At 41.0% G+C, this 17341-nt stretch overlaps 3 protein-coding genes across 3 annotated transcripts; all 3 read left to right on the top strand.

The window, feature by feature from the left end:
• The first annotated feature begins 357 nt into the window (after positions 1-357).
• Positions 358-1548, top strand: LOC115631186 (odorant receptor 33b-like). The gene is made up of 2 exons (XM_030527877.1): positions 358-1073; positions 1137-1548. The coding sequence occupies exons 1-2, from the start codon at positions 358-360 to the stop codon at positions 1546-1548; spliced, it is 1128 nt and encodes a 375-aa protein (XP_030383737.1).
• Positions 1549-2746: 1198 nt separating this feature from the next.
• On the top strand, positions 2747-7855 carry LOC115631185 (odorant receptor 33c). The gene is made up of 5 exons (XM_030527876.1): positions 2747-3357; positions 3415-3831; positions 6658-7088; positions 7197-7377; positions 7429-7855. Exons 1-5 carry the CDS (start codon positions 2747-2749, stop codon positions 7853-7855), a joined length of 2067 nt encoding a protein of 688 aa, XP_030383736.1.
• Positions 7856-14746: 6891 nt separating this feature from the next.
• Positions 14747-16989, top strand: LOC115631184 (bromodomain-containing protein DDB_G0280777). The gene is made up of 2 exons (XM_030527875.1): positions 14747-14755; positions 15478-16989. The coding sequence occupies exons 1-2, from the start codon at positions 14747-14749 to the stop codon at positions 16987-16989; spliced, it is 1521 nt and encodes a 506-aa protein (XP_030383735.1).
• Positions 16990-17341: the final 352 nt, after the last annotated feature.

Below are 17341 nucleotides of genomic sequence, written 5' to 3'. Positions count from 1 at the left end.
GGCTGTAAAATTCTTTTCTTATGTAAATAATTCAATTAATGTATTTTCCTCATTCATTCGTGTAATTTTTGTGTACATACAAAACGAGACGAAGTGAGTACGGCCTTTTTTTGTTGAATGCTTAAATTTAAAACACGTTCTTGAAGGACCCTTCGTCCTCAACGGTCAACAATTGAACAGCAATTACCTTGCAGGCATTGGAGTGCTGAATTAAACATTAGCATGATTTGTTTATCCGACGCCAAGTAACCGACAATTATGCAGCATGAGGCAAGACTAATAATTAAAATAATATTTCCTGCTGCCGCTCCTTTATAAACAGTTTCCTACATTCACTTTATCCGAGTTCTCTTCGAAATGGCGGACGTGCCGCCTGACATTAATAGCGCCGCGATTTATCGCGTCTATTGGCTGTATTGGCGTCTGATGGGAGTCGAGAGCAATTGCCAGCTCGTTGATGTGCTAATGAACATATTTGTCACATTTTTATTTCCATTCCATCTGCTTATCGGTCTGCTTGGCCAGCGTTCGCTGAGCAATATATTCGAAAATTTACCTATAACCGCGGCCTGCTTCTTCTGCAGCGTCAAAATTTTATGCATACGCCCTAAATTAAAGGAGATAAAGATCGTTGAGCGATTGCTGGGTGAGTTGGACAAGCGCGCAAATAGCTGGGAGGAACGTAAATATTTCGATGAAGTGATTCGGCCTCAGGCGAATTTTGTTTGGAAGAGCTTTCTAGTTGCCTATTTCTCAACCGTAATTATGGCCACAGCCACAGTCTCGATGGCCGGTGGACGTCAGATGCTCTATCCGGCTTGGTTCCCCTACGATGTGCAGGCCACAGCACTTCGCTACTGGCTCAGTTTTGGCTATCAGGCAGTGGGCAATGCTCTAACTGTGCTGCAAAACCTAACCAACGATTCATATCCGCCTATGACATTTTGTGTGGTGGCAGGACATGTGCGAATGCTGGCTCTCCGAATTGCTCGTATTGGACAGGCTGGAGAATCTGCAGCTTCGAATTACAAGCAGCTTATCGATTGCATTAAGGATCATCAGAAACTAATGGAGTTGGTACTATTGAATGTATGGCAGGGACTCTTCTCACTGTCTCCCATTACTTTCTCTTTCAGAATTGTGCAACGATTGCGTGGTACTCTCCATTTGGCGCTGCTTAGCCAGTTTGTGGCCAGCTGCATCAATATCTCCATTGTGCTCATCTTTGTGCTCTTCTTTTCTGAAAGCACTTTTGTCTCCATCTACTACTCACTGTACTTTGCGGCTATGGTATTGGAGTTCTTTCCGTTATGTTATTACGGCAGCTTGTTGACATTTGAGTTTGCTGCTCTACCCTATGCCCTCTTCTCGTGCTCTTGGCCGGACATGGATAGAAGATTTTGTCGCCATGTATCTATACTTATGCAAATGACGCTTTCGGAGGTAACCATCAAGGCAGGAGGATTTTTGTGCATCGATATGAACGCGTTCTTCGCCACTGTGCGTGCAGCCTACTCGCTATTTACCCTGGCCATGACCTTTAGATAGAACATGATTTGTTTCCCCATGCCTATGTATAACAAATTTAAGAACCTTCTTTGTTAATAAAAAACAAAAAACAACCAGTAATGCTAGAGTCGAGAGGGTTCAACTCTTAAATACCCTGTACCGACTCCCATACAAATGAAAAAACTAAAAAAAGTTTTTTTTTAAATTAATTTTAAACGAAATTAACGACGTTAAATAAAAATATTCGCGGGCTTAGGAGAATCTGTATTCCAAGTTTGGTTATTCTACCTCTTAAACTTTCTGAGATCCTTGCGCTCATACAGACAGACGGTCTTGCTATACTAATCAATAATATATATACTTTGTAGCATGCCTCCTTCTGTGAGTTACACGTATACTCGGACAAAACTAATATACCCTTTTACCCCAATCGATCAGCAAAAAAAAATTGTAGAATAGTAGATCTGATACAGACTGTAACCAGACTACATCTCAACGCAGGCCTCTGTAGAGTTTATTGCAGCAAATGCTAGACCCTGTCCGTATTCGGACACATTTTGGACTCGAAGTTCCAGATATTGCATTATGATATTATATTTTAATTGAGTGCAGCCAATGGTTAGACCCCATTCGCTTGCATCCGCTTTGCACCCGCCTCTCCACGGCCATGGGCACACTGGCACCCAGACACGCTTATAAGAATTGAATAGACCTTGGTAAGGTGCTTAATGATTTATGTAACACGAAATCCTAAAATAATTACCTAATCACTTAATTAGAAGTATTCAGTTGTTTCTGTATTGTTTAGTAAACATTACCCCAAGTCCTTACAATTAAATCTGTCCAGCATTACTATTAACGGGCAGCGTGTGTTTTCATGGGCGTGACCCACAATGTCCCATTCATTTGCATGTTCGAGTAATTATATTTTAATTATAGCTTAATGGCCGCCATTAGCGGTTTCAGTTTAAAGTGGATCTAATTGGAAAATGCAATGGCGCCGTTTAAATGACAGCAATACTGGAAGTGTCGAGCTATAATTCCGAGGCATAAAACACGCAGACAACTCGTTTAGGCCCGCACACTAATCATGGCAGCAGTGGCATCAAGAACTTCGACCGGATTGCGTCACATTGATAGCACACGAGCTTTCAGACCTATCTGGATCTCCCTGCGTATGCTGGCACCCTCGTTTTTCGGAGTCCGTAGGGACATTGCTTACATCTACGAGCTTGTAATGCATCTGCTGGTTACATTCCTCTTTCCGCTGCATCTGTTATTGGTATTTTTGGAGCGACCCAATACTGCAGAATTGTTCAAGAACATGACTGTGAGTCTGACTTGTGTCGGCTGTAGTTTGAAATGTGTGATTGAGTTGTGGCACTTGCCTCAAATAGTGGAAATAGAATCTGTGCTCTCCCGATTGGATGGACGCGTGCAAAGCACTGAGGAGAGGATATATTTTGAGCAAGTGTTGCAGCGAAGCGTGCGACGCTTGAACATTACCTTGTATGGCATGTATGTGATCATCTATATAGCATTCAGTTTAGTCCTTTCCCTGCTCATCATTGGCGATCAACGAGCGCTGCTCTACGCCGCTTGGTTTCCCTTTGACTGGCACAACAGTACGAAGCTCTATACATTAGCCTTTTGCTACCAAACTTTGTGTCTGTACTGGGAGGGTCCTCAAGGTGTGGCCAATGATATATATCCGCCCCTTATACTCTGCTACGTGGCAGGCCACACACGATTGCTATCCATACGACTGTCACAAATGGGTTATAAGGAGGAATCTACGTATCGCCAGGAGCTGCTCAGGTGCATTGAGGATCACAAGTTGCTGATGCGGTGGGTATACTTAATATATATTTAACATGCTCACTACCGACCTTTGACTCCTAATAGGCTTTACGAATTGATAAAGCAAGCAACCGGATATGTACAGCTTGTGCAACTTTTAGTTTGTGGCGCTGAACTATGCATTGTTGTCTGCTACGTGATCTTCTATGTGTCGGACACCGTGGGACTTGTCTACTACGTTATTTTCTTTGGAATTATCTGCGTGCAACTCTTTCCGAGCTGTTATTATGCCAGCGTTCTGGCCGACGAATCCGAGCATCTGCCTTATGCCATTTTCTCCAGCAACTGGAGCAGCCTGCCGGTGAAACGCCGACGTGATGTGCTCATCTTTACGCAACTCACGCTGCGCACCATGACCGTGAAGGCCGGTGGTATGTTCGTCCTGAATCTGAACGCCTTCTTTGCCACCGTCAAAATGGCCTACTCCCTGTTTGCTGTTGTGGGGCGCGTCCATAGGCGAGAGTAAAGCATGCCAAAAGTGCTTTTAATTAAAATCAGCTGGTGCTGCTACTGGTGCTGGCTCTTCTTTATTGCGTTATTGATTTCATTCATTCCCGTCCAATTATCCAAGAGCTGCGCAATCAAAGCCAGAACGAGCGAAATTCATTAATTGCCTGCTTTTCGGCGCTGCGGCATTGGCAAATAAACTTTCGTTTCCATTTTACAATCGCACAATAAAGTCAATAAAATGTTTTCGCTTTGCATTTTGATGTTGGGCCAATTTGAGGCTGTTGAAACCATGACGTCAGCATCAGTCTGTTGGTTGAGCCAACACCTTAAGTGCTTGTGTATAAAATAGAGATGAGTCCGTGACAAATAAAATAAAACTCTTGTGTTTACTTTACCCTTTAAGAGTTTGCTTTATAAACATTTCAAGTGCCTCGAAATGTATCATATTTATCTGTGCTCTGTTTAAAGCCCCTTTTGGCTAATTTCGCAGAGGATTATAATTTTCGGGCCACTTAGAATACATTATTTATAGAGTAAAGACGGAACTCAGAATGACATCCAAAGAACTAAATATATTTAGTTCTACTATAAATATAACATTCAGATTGAAACATATATTCTAAATAATATCTTATACACAATGTTTGAGGCATAAATAAAATTCTTCCCCACATACATTTATTTTGAATAATGCTTTTATAAATAAACGTTAATATTTCGCATCGTGACGAACCAAATTTCTATGCCTAAGACGTTTACAAAAAACGTTAACTTCGACTACAAAGGCCTTCCAAGATCCTTTCTTAAATACAAAAGCTTCAAATCAACTTCTGAAAGTGTGTTTCAATGACCACAAAAAAAATCGTCCAATTCATACAATTACGATCAAACAAAAGCTGAAAATAAGCTATAATAATAGAATGTGTGATGACACCAGAAGTCGGTGTTTCCTGTCGTTCAGGATAATAAGCAAGTTGAACATTAAAGTCGCGGCACCACAACTCTGTATACCCTAAACCTGTCCCCTGTAGGAAGTCCTTCAATTTAATTAATCTTTAGGATATCTTAATTATCAAAAAGGTGATATCCCGAAGATTTCTTCTGTGGCAGCTATATAAAACAGTGAGGCTATGAATTGGTTTATGTATGGTCTAGCAAACAACGTACACTGTTTGGTGTACAGATGGTAGGGCACGTGGGTGGTGCACCGAAATAAAAAAAAGTAAAAGGCTTCGCGCACACAGCTGACTAAGAACTGAGGTCATTGCTTCGAATAACAATTATAATTTTAAGAGAGCTTTAATGTACCTGCGGTTTCTGTCCGCTTGAAATGAGCGCTCTAAGAGCGGATGAGGTAAAAAAATAAATAAACGAAAGCACACTTACGGTTTCGACTTCGAATCCAACGGCGAAAGATCTTTCGGCGATAAACTGCAGGCTTTGGTGAAAACAGTTTGTTGTTGTTTTCTTTTCCTTCTTGCATTATTTAAATGCACTCATTAAAACACTCATTTTGTATCACACAGAAAAATAAATGAAAAAAAGAGGAATATTTACACTAACTGTATAAAATGCTCGTTAACTGTAAAAAATGTAAAAAATAGTTTACAATCTTGGCTCTGCACGGCTCTTACAGATTGCGGCACTGCATAACCTCACTTTCTTATTTTTCACAGCAGGCACATTTTTAAAAGTAATTTAACCTATTGGCAAATTAACATTCTTTCTATCAGGCAAACATACTTATATGTACTTAAGTAAAAGAAAACAAAATTCGGCGACATCTTCACTAGCTTCCGATCCATTTTCGGATTTCTATAAAACCAAAAGAAAAAGTTATTTGCCTGAGCGCACGGTCTATCGGCGTATACATTCGCGCAGCAACTGCTGTGCCTCGAGTTCTCGCGTCCGCCAGAGACAACGAAATTACTTTTTCGGACACAAATTTAAGAGCGGCTTAATTCATATTTCCATACATAATGATGAAGGCTTAGCACTCCATACCTATGTAGTTCTCCGTATATAGTATGTAGGTCCGAATTTAGGCGAAAAAGAAAGTCTGAAATTAAAATATTTACCCTGTTCGGCACCAAATTTAAGAGAAATTACTATGCCAACCCATCTGGCATCAACCAATTATTAGACCAATTATATTGACAATTCCGCCAAAAGAAAAAAAAAATATGTAACTACCATAGATGGCGCTTGTAGCAAATAATTGTGGGAAGTTCGAATATTCCCTACTGAATAATGCGGATGTGTTTACAACAATAAAACAATAAGTACTTTATTTAATCTTCGCGGTAGCAGTTGTTCAAGCAAATTATTCAAATTAGTTAAGCTTGATCAGCAAAAGATGGCGCTGTTCAGAGCCAGCACATAATCTACTACTAAAAAGAGACCAAAGATTGTACTACTAAATATAAAGCCGAATCTACTACCAAATATGGAAGCATGCATTTTACTACTAAGAAAAACGATATAAATAAAGGAAAGTAGCATCATTAAACGCTCCTACAATGGATAAGGTAATGGTTAATGGTTAATAGTATCTATTAAATATTGTATGCAAATTAAGACTCAAGTGGGAATATAAAAATCGATTTGCAATCAAACTAAATTGCAAGAAAATGAACATTTATTGGTTTCGGTGAAATGCACTTTAATTACGAGCTCATTAGCGAGCATTTAAATTCCACTTAACGTTGGTTTCGAGTTCATTTTACGTATCAGTAGCAGTAGTATAAAAACCTCGGGGCATTCGCTTAGGACCCCAGAATTAATCATCATGGCAACAGGAAAATCTCCAACTACAACTCTCACCCGTCGAATTGACAGCACGGGTCCCTTTAGACTGGTCTGGATTTGTCTGCGTATCCTCGCGCCTACCTTTTTCGGAGCATCTAAACGGGTTGCACGCACCTACGAAGTCATCTTGCATGTGCTTATCACCATACTTTTCCCGTTGCATCTGATAATGGGATTGTGGCTGCGAATAGAGCCAGAGGAGCTGTTCAAGAACCTAACCTTAAGTCTCACGTGTATAGGCTGCAGTTTGAAGAACGTGTTGCTGTTGTGCAATCTCGGGAATATCGTAGAGGCTGAATCGCTGCTCTCGCAGTTGGATAAACGCATACTGAACGTTGATGAGAGAATGTATTTTGAGCAGATCATGAGGCGCCGCGCTCGACGCTTGACCGGCGGCATTTATTTGTTGTACCTTTTCGTTTATATAGCTCTGGTACCTAGCATTATTACAACTATTCAAGGTAATGAGCGGAAGCTGCTCTACGCCGCCTGGCTTCCATTCGATTGTCAGAGAAATGAAGCATTGTATATTCTTGCCTTCTCCTATCAATGCTTTTGCCTCGTAATAGAAGGTCCTCAGGGGCTCGTCAATGATGTCTATCCGCCCCTTATACTGTGCACGGCGTCAGGCCACATCAGATTGTTGTGCATACGATTTTCGAAGTTGGGTTTTCAGGAGGTAGAGCTGGAAGATTCGGTGCTACGACAGGAAATGATTGACTGCTGCGAGGATTACAAATTGCTCTTAAGGTAATGAAGCCGAAGTCTCTGATAAGTGAATTTCCATTCTTACTCGTTCAGGCTGCACGAGCTGGTACAGCAATGTATTGGATATCTTCAGCTCGTACAAATCGGCATTTGTGGCCTCGAACTCTGCATCGTTGTCTGCTACACGCTCTACTTCGTGCATGATATGGTCGGACTCATCTACAATGTGATTTTTTTTGCCGTTATCTGCACGCAGCTCTTTCCCAGCTGCTACTTTTCCAGCATTCTGGCTGACGAGCTGGACCGTCTACCCTACGCCGTCTTCAGCGGCAACTGGATGAGTCAGTCGGCAAAATATCGTCGAGATGTGCTCATCTTCACTCAGCACACACTACGCGTTAAGAGAATCAAGGCTGGCGGGATTCTCGAGCTTAATCTCAGTACCTTCTTCGCCACAGTCAAGATGGCGTATTCCCTATTTGCCGTTGTAGGCCAAATCAACTTAGCACAAAAGGTGTAATCTTAGTTGATCGAAATGTAATGTTACCAACAGAGAATCGATACAAAATATTAAATATCCAAACTTAGCACAAAAGGTTAGTTGATCAACATTTAATGTAACCAAAATATAATCGATTCAAAATATTTGAACTAGAGATAATGTTCGATAAAGCTGGACCGTGTGGCCCCGCATAGTCAGAGATATTTTTAAGAGCATAAAATAAAATTATAGATATTTCTAGCACGCTTACCAAACACCGCTCACAACTTTAGAATTTCTTTGGTATTTTCTGAAGCCCTGGTACTATATTAATATTACTATTATAACTATGTTCTTCGCTTCACAGCTGATAAGTTCATATCATTGCATTAGTATTTGTGCGCTTGTGGTTATACATAGCGCTCTCGAAGCAAGGCTGAACTGCAGGGTGAGTGTTACGATTAATGCATACGAGATCGTGGGAACGGAATGCGATTATGTTATCACTGCAACTAAGTCTATGCATGGCTGTGGGAATGGTTTAAAGCTATTTGTATTCAATATACATTTATGCCTGCAACCAAATGTTATAGTAAATACATTAATGGTAGAGTTAAAATGGCATATTAGGTTTGGGGAAATATATGAAACAGGTACTCCACAAAGTGTAATGGATATAGATGTTCGGTTTCTTTCCGGAATGAACGCCTGCATTTCGGTAACGACGGAACCCTAAATACATAGATAGCAATAGCAATAGAGCTTGACATAAAGACTCTCTTTCATTGAATGAATTATTTTAATGAATTATTCCTCAACTTTTCAGATCGTTGTAGAACAACAAGGAATTAATTGCCATTCATCTGATTACGCTGTGCAAAATCGTTTTCGGGGTCATTTGTTCTAATTATAATGATCTTTCATATTGATGTCAATGTCTCTGACCACCTATGGCTGTGATTCGGAGCATAGCTGGCCAAATGGCAAATGAAATTCCCCCAACGCGTCGGAGGCATTAATAGACGTTATTGTATAGTTTTTCTTTTCTTATATTTGAAGTTTAAATTATAACGTAATATTATTACATATAACGTAATTTATTTTAATATAAATCATAGTTTTTTAATATGTATGGACAGCACTATTTGTTGATTTATTAAAATACACTCTTCTGCAATGAAACAAATGCAGCAAGCCAATCAGCATCACGTCCCACACCCATCTCTAATGGCATAAACAGTTCGGTAGGCTACACACACACACACACGCACACACACACACACACACACGTCGCACTTCGTTTATAATTCATAGTCTTTGCCTGAGTGGACCCGAGACGCTGCGCCTAAGGTTAACTAAGGTTAGAGTTCGCTTTTTTCATTTGTTATTGATTTATGGCAACGATTTGCGATTTGGGCCGAATGCCAAACGGCAGACGACAGACGGGCGAGTGCGCTGTTATCGCCAAAGAGTAGGTGGCCTCCGGTCGCACATTACAAGGCACAGCCACGTACATGAGTACATACATACAAGTAGCTTTTACCCTTTTTCATTTTCCATTTAATTAAACTGAAAAGCATTTCCACATTTGTATTAAATTTTAAAAGCTCGTGTATCGCATTCCCACAAATGCGCTTCCATGTAATATGCTCACACATTTTTAATTAAAATCTCACGCAGGCGATATCTTCAAGTGGCCAAGAGTCCGTGATCCTCACAAAATGGAAACGATGTGCCGCACGCATATAAAAAAGTGAGAAAAAATGCAAGAGGAAAAGAAAAAAGTCAACAGATGCGTCTCTGTTAGTGTGTGTGTGTGTGCATAAATACCAAGGGCGAAAAGGCTGCGAGGCTGAAACAGGCCGAGAAATTGCATGTATTGTGTATGTATTGGTGTGTGTGTGCTGAGTGCTCCAACAAGGACACGCCGCGAATTTATTGACATGACAATGAACGCGGCTGACAAATTGGCATGAGTGCGCCTGCTAAGTGCACTTGAAAAAATGCTCTTTTTTCTGTAAAACCATCTTTGCACTTCTCGGCTTCTTTTTCGTTAGCATGTACTTGGAATTCGTTTATAATTAAAGTAATTTTAAGTTACGAGTGTGTTTTAAACATGCATAGCTATGTGAATTGAAGAGTTCAGTAGTTGATGTAGTTTCGGAGCTGGTTATGATTAAGGTAATTTTTTGTGTGCCTTTTAGCTTACTGTTACTGAAAAGAAACAGCACTTTACTTGCTAAATTCAAAATTTGAACTAAATTTTAATTATATTAAATCAAGCCTTGTACAATTGATTGTTTCTTATGTGTCTACTTTTATATATATTGGAGTGGTCTGCTTAGGTACTAGCTATTGAAAAATGTTTGCAAATATTGTGTGACATTTCTATCTTCTTATGGAGGGCTTTAAGGCACTAGATATTAGTGCGTGGCTGCCATTAACATGTTTATATATAAGCAGATATTATTAGGCCTCGTATTTTCATTTAAAAAACAAATAATTGTTTAAAGCTTTATTTTCAAAATAAAACAAAAATTTTTCTTTTTACTTAGACTCGACGCTGTTGGTTTTTCCATGGCATGACAAAATTATAGAAAAATTCTATTCTACTATACTATTCTACTATTCTACTATGCTTTGAAAGAAAAGCCCAAAAATGGACAAATTCTTTTCTGCTATTCTTAATGCTTTAATAATCATGTTTATGCCTGCAGAAATATTTAAGAAATTCATTTTTATATTCGAAATTAGGGAGCAGCCCATGCTACTGATATAGAAAGTAACATGCATTACAATTACAAGCAAAATATACAGACTGTTTATTCAATTATTATTACAATATGTAAATACAATACAATAAGTTACTTCATTTATTTACAAACTTATCCTAGCGTTACAAGTACAAGATTAGTTTTAAGCTATTACGCTAGTCATGCCATACTTATTTCCAATTTAATTCAGTTTAATTTAATTTAGTTACAAATTTAATTTTGTGGTTTTTGATGTTAAACACTATAATTATTAATTTTGTTTGTTTTCTTCCTTAGATTTCCAAACCTTTAATTATCATTGTTAATATGAATGTTATTATTTTTATTTAAACCTTTTTTCTTATTTTAAATTATTCATTTTATATTATTTTATGTTTCTGTTTCCATTGGCCACTCCAGTTCTCGACCCACAACTACAACTGCTTTCTCACAGTGTGTGTTTGTGAACGCTATGCTTAGCCGTGAGCATGGCTTGTGCATTAGAAAGTTTTGTTGTGGCCATTCAATTTCCTTTAGCGACTAGCGACTTGCGGCTTGTGCCATTATTGAAACCAATTTCCGCTGCAAATAGAAAATCAAAATCGAAAACAAAACCAAGCTGGCGAAAAACACCAAAAATGCGAAAGCGACAACAACAACGACACAGAGAACACTGATGCCAATGATGCTAGACCAGTCAGTCTATTTTCCGGCAACGATACTCCGATTGCCAAACGATGAACACTCAACTTGCGCTTAGCAGCCTTACGCGCAAATATTGCTCATACGCCCAGGGGGACATGCCTTTTCGCCACGGCGCTTTCGCTGCTATGTTTCGGCCCCCCTTGTGCTCGAGGTGATTTAACTTTTGCTGCCTTTCATTCATTTCCTTTTCAATGGCACAAAGCACTCACACATACACACACACACACACACACAGATAGAAATATTGTTGGCATACTTTTCAAGTGCTTTCCCCGTTGTTGTCGTTGTCGGTGTCGTCTGTGCTGCGCCTGCGTTTTGCCAGCATGTTTATTTTAACTTTTGGCATTTTGTGCCCGAACTCTGGGATTTCCACAAGTAAAACAAAACAACAAACGAACAAACAGCAAATAGAATAGACAGAAATATGAAAAATAAATTGAAACAGTGAACTGAGAAACGAACAGTGCACTGCAAAGCATACAAAAAAAAAAAAAAACACATAATAAAATTGTCTAACCAGCAGCAGTTGCAGCCGCCAATTGCGAAGGATGTGGGCTGGGCGTGGGGGCGGATGTGCAGCAGTGCATTGAATGTGACACCAAAGCGGGGCAGGAGCGGAACAGCCGACGGCAACGGACAGGCCACAGATTGAATTGGCTTCAGTTTTTGAGCGAAATTGTTGCGGAATTGGAAAAGCATTTTGAAAAAAAGTGCCCCAGGGTATTGGTACGAGGCATTTGTTTGTTCATTTGGCACATTTTACAAAACAAACTGCAGATTGTTTAGCTCCGTATTTGTTGTTGTAGTTGTCATAGCTGACTGCATCAAATGCATTTTAATTGCACTCAATTATTTATGAATGCTCTTAATTGGCCAGAAGCCAGAAGCCTGGCCACACATTTATATACCCGCAAAAATGTGCAAATTTATAATTAATTGCATTTTTTGTGCCCAATGGGCATTATTGGAAATTAATTGCAAGCTGACACTTGAAATTTGTAATCATAAAATCAAGCAGCCGACAAATGAAAAGCCAAGTAATTGAGGGGCTTTAAAGCCAGAACTAAGCATGACAACCCTCAAAGCACAACTCAATTACAATTTCCCAACACCGAACACACTCAATTTTCCATAGAACGCAAAATGGCAAAAACAACACATATGCGCCGAGAAAAAACCAACGGAAAAGCGCGTCAAAGACAAACAAGCGAACGGGAAACCGGACTAGAACGGAATAAAACAACTTCCACCGTAAAATGCTGCGCAATTCTGCACACCAACACCAACACACACACATACACACACACACACACGCTCTACATGGCAATACAACATGTATGTACTTGTACACAGCAATGGCGATGTATGGCTTGTTTTGTTAAGCAGAACCCGCGCCTAAAACTATGCTCTAGAAAAAACAGCAGACATGCATGGCCGCCAGTCTGCCAGTCTGCCACTCTGCGATTCTTGTCCTGCTCTTGTATTTCAGTCATGCATACCACTTTTTCTCTACTATTTTGTCGCATTTTTGTTTTTTACATGCCTGCGAAACAGATGTTGTCAATGTTGTCATAACTGTTGTTGTGACTTTCTAAAGAGCTTCGGTGAGGCTTGCATTTTAATTACAATTCTGTTGCCCAATGAAGCGTGTATACGAGATTCCTAAACGGTTTTTCATAGTGATTTTTTATGGCATTGCTTAGTCAGAGGTCAGTTTACGCTAGTCTGTACATGCATAAATAGGTGAGTGCTCTCTGAATCTGTGACGTTAAGTGGATGGGCTTGTAAAATTCTTCTTTTAAATAGTTATTTTTATTATTTTTAAATTTGCTAAATACTGGCATATTCTGTATTCATTAGTTTTTAGCAATTTAATAAAATTTCATTTAATTCATTTTATTTAGAATTCTTTCAGGCAAGAATATTGGCAGAAAAACTGCTTATAATTTATTTCGCATATCCTTTAAGAAAGCCCACAAAGCGAAAGCAAATAAAAAAGCTCCTTTTATATGAGTTTGCTGAAAGGACTAATAAAATAGCAGCTTAATACTTTAAATGATGTCTAAGAGATTTTTGAGGACACCATTAATATGTTAAAAGGTTTCATTATTCGACTTTATGTTACTTAAATATGTTAAATGGTCTTTCCAAGTTGGTTTTCAATTATTCAAATTTTTTTTTTTTTGAAACTTTGACAAAACCAAGACATTCAAAATGTTGTTTAAATTGTTCTGATTAACAAAGGCAATCGGTAAAGGAGTGCCTGAATATGTTAAACGAAAACAATATAGCTTGCACAAATTTTCGAAGTTTTCGCAGGACTGAAAAGCTTGCTTTATTCAATTCAGCATAGCTCAGACGACTTTATCGATTATAACAAAGCTAAATACTCGCACTAAAATGTTTAAATCTCGCGTAAAACTTAAAGATTCTTGGGGAATTAAGAACTCAAGCATTTAGACATTTTTATTTGTTAAATATTTGGGATAAAGTGGTCGAATTATTAAAGTTAGACGCATTCAGAATTTGGCATTCATTTTATTTGAAGACGCTTGCTTTTTTAAGTTGTTCTAAATATTTAATTAAAGCGACGAGAAACTATTTTTTCAAGCTTTCCTAAGTAACAACCTCTTTAAAAACAAGTCATTTGGAAAGAATTTCAATTTGCAACACAGAGACCATTTGGGTTAAAACTAACGTTGCGTATAATTGTGGACAAATGTGCTAAATTCTGCAATGGATATTCTCCCAATATATAGTACTGAATGCTATACATACAAGTATTTGGATACAAACTCGTATATATCAGCATGTATCAGCGAGTATTGCTGTTTGTTCATTGACTCTGCTCTGACCACTTCATTACAGTGGAGAAGCCGCTCAGCGTTCGTCACACTCTTGAATTTGGCGCGTTGCGATTAAATTTCATTCTGCTGCAGTTGGCATCCCAGCCCGCCCCCTCTCCCCCCTCCACACGTGTGTTGGCCCCCATTGTGTGTGCCGACACTGCGACATGTGCGCCATTTGTAATCTGAGCAGTGGAAAAAATTACAAAATTTCAAATTCATGACTTCGATGCGCAGTCAGCGTGTTCGTATTGTTGTTGTTTGCAGTAGCCTGGGGGGGGGGGAGGGGGGTAGGTTCAATTTCCGATTTCCGCTACACTCGTAAGCCGCTTGCTTGGTTGACATTTTCGGACGGCTCGAGAACGCATGAAAAGTGAATGTTGTGGACAGCATCAGCATCGCAGGAAGGTCACTTGTAACTTTAACTAAATAAATTTGAAAGCAGGCATATATCAAATGTTTTACCATTCTTTGTCGGCCCTTTTTCTGCTGGCAAGTTCTGGCTATAAAAGCATCAATGGCCAGCAGCTTTAACAACAGTAGCCAGCCGGAGAGCAACAAGAAACGGTAGCAGTTAAACGAATCACAAATACGCAGGCCAACTAGTCTAAATTCCTAAAGTGACAATGAAACGGGTAAGCCGGGGGCAATAACAAATCCAACAACAAATTTGAGGGCCCATAAATTTACAAGGCAGCAGCCACACTCGGTGTCATGTTAAATTCAAATGCTCGCCTTTTAGCTACGAAGTCGGGCAGGACGAAAGCCGCAATAAATCAGGATAATCAAAAGTACGAAACGATAAAAAACCAACAAACAAATTAGGCCCATTTTGAAGAGGCAGCGGGGAGGGCAATGGAAACAAAACTTTATACTGCATTCAAACAACATGCTGTCAATAAGCGAGGCGTAACTCAATATTGTGGGATGTTGGGAAACAAGTCCGAAATATAATAATTCATAGAATGACAAACAAGCGTGTACTACACTTTGGGGGGTCAATCCAGAAAAAAAACCTGTAAAAACTTGATGGAAAATTTATGAGAAGGGCAGGCATCGCAATTGATTTATGCGCCATAGAAGAGATGGGGTTGACTATTCAATTCAAGTTGTGTGGTCTAGTTTGTTTATTTTTGACTAATAAATTGAACATAGAACAGGCTTTATTTGTATTTGACTAGCTGCGGTCGTTTTAAAAAAGGGACCCCAACGCACTTGTTGAGTTCTTTATTGCCTGCTAACAAATTTGTTTGTGGGAACATTTAACTATTAGACCCACTTAGATTAACAATCCTTTAGAATCCTTTCCGGTAGGAACATTTAACTATCAGACTCACTTAGATTAACAATCCTTTAGATCTACCTGCTGCTCTGCCTGAGCCTACTGACCTCCAATGTTGCGCACGCCGCCAATCTGCGACGCATCGACCTCAGCCAGCTGACACAATCGTCCAGCACACAGACGCAGCAGCAGTTGCGCGATCTCAGCATTAGCAGCGGCAATGGCGATGATTCCGGCGAACGAGATCTAACCACCATATCGCCCAATTCCAGTGAGGACTATGATAGCCGGCCACAGTACAGCTTTGCCTACGATGTGCGGGACACGCTTACCGGCGATGATAAGCAGCAGGAGGAGAAACGCGACGGGGATGTAGTGCAGGGTCAGTATTCGCTCATCGAACCTGATGGCACGCGACGCATTGTGGAGTACACAGCCGATGACATAAGCGGTTTCAATGCCATCGTCTCCAAGCAACGTTTGGACGAACAGCAACGCGGTGAAAGGCTTTCATCAGCCACCTCCACGCGCTACAATAGTCTGGAGGAGCTGCAATCACGACTCACCGCTCAGGCCATAGCCGAGGTTCAGGCCATAGCTGATGCCCAGGCCCAATCGCAGTTGCAGGCTGAGGCGCAGTTGCGGCGCGAGTCCGAGACACAGGCCCGCTCGCAGGCCCAACAGCTGATGGAGCAACTGCAGCAGCAGGTGCAGCAAACAACACAGCTGCGTCAGCAACAGGAGCAACAGCGACTGCAGCAGGAGCAGCAGCTTCGTGAGCTCCAGCGCGTGCAGGAGCAGCAGGAGAGGCAGCAGCGGGTGCGAGAACAGCAGCAACGGGAAAGGGAGCGGGAACAGCGCGAAAGGGAGGAACAACAACGCCAGCGCGAGCGAGACCAACAGCTGCGCGAAAGGGAGCAACAGCTGCGCGAAAGAGGTCGTGACAGTGAACGCCGCAATCAGCGCCTGCGTACGCAGCAAACCTTGGATCGTCTGAGCAACGAACAGACCCTATTGCTGGCTCAGAGTCTGCCTAGTCAGTTGCTTGGCCAGACCGTACAGGCATCCATTGTCTCGCATCCACCCACACTGCTCTCCCGTCTAACGCCAGCCTCGACCAGCTCCACGACGACCTTGCTTACCCGTGAACGTGATCTGGATGCCTGGCGCAGCTCTCTTCGTGATGGTCCCACCGCTCGTCTGTCCATCGAACGCACTGGATCCACGCCGCTGATTGTCACCCAGCCCTCCAGCGCCTCGGTTCAGGCTCAACTCATTAGCTCGCCGCTATTGCTCAATTCAGCCAACTTGAATGGACTGATTACCACGCGTTTGAATGGCAATGCGGCACGAAGCGGCACTGCCCTTAGCTGGTCTGACGGCAGGCGTCTGTTGGGTAACGATATATTGGTGTTAGACCGACTCGATGATGCCGAACGACGCCGAGAGGACATCAGGCGCGATGAGAACCGCAGGGACGAGACGCGTAGGGATGAACTGCGTCGCGCAGAGAGTGAGGAACGCTCCAGCAGCATTGAGCGCAACAGCGGTGCCAGCCGTCTCATTGACAACCGCAGCCAGTGGTAAGCCAGTGCTCAACCCGTAAGCAGCCGGCCACACTCTTCAACTGAACTCACAACAACTGGCAACAAACTCAGCATTACAAGGACTTCGATTTCACACCTACTCGTAGATCTTAAGTAACTTTGCATAGCTCTAAGCATTTACATGTGTTACATAGTCTTGTGGGGATTTTGGGTATTCTGTCTATTCGCCTCGTCATCTTCTTCTTAATCGCTTCGACTAATCTCGCTCGCTCGCTCGCTTTCTCTGCAGCATACAGCAAACACTGCCAAGGACTAACCCAGCGCTTGCCTTTCGTAAACTCTACGTCTAACCTTAGCGCTAAGTTTAATTGTTTTTTGTTAACTTTAGTTAG

Source organism: Scaptodrosophila lebanonensis, unplaced genomic scaffold (genome assembly GCF_003285725.1).
Source record: "Scaptodrosophila lebanonensis strain 11010-0011.00,11010-0021.00 unplaced genomic scaffold, SlebRS2 tig00001412-arrow-pilon, whole genome shotgun sequence".
NCBI lineage: Eukaryota > Metazoa > Arthropoda > Insecta > Diptera > Drosophilidae > Scaptodrosophila > Scaptodrosophila lebanonensis.
This window is presented reverse-complemented; position numbering and strand designations above follow the sequence as displayed.

What these genes read in the sequence shown, in the direction of transcription:
- LOC115631186 (XM_030527877.1), top strand. Translation starts at nt 358, where the DNA reads ATGGCGGACGTGCCGCCTGACATTAATAGCGCCGCGATTTATCGCGTC. An exon ending in GATCATCAGAAACTAATGGA is followed by an intron (nt 1,074 to 1,136) that starts GTTGGTACTATT and finishes TTTCTCTTTCAG; the next exon opens with AATTGTGCAACGATTGCGTG.
- LOC115631185 (XM_030527876.1), top strand. Translation starts at nt 2,747, where the DNA reads ATGCATCTGCTGGTTACATTCCTCTTTCCGCTGCATCTGTTATTGGTA. An exon ending in GATCACAAGTTGCTGATGCG is followed by an intron (nt 3,358 to 3,414) that starts GTGGGTATACTT and finishes GACTCCTAATAG; the next exon opens with GCTTTACGAATTGATAAAGC. An exon ending in CATTATTACAACTATTCAAG is followed by an intron (nt 7,089 to 7,196) that starts GTAATGAGCGGA and finishes GCCTCGTAATAG; the next exon opens with AAGGTCCTCAGGGGCTCGTC.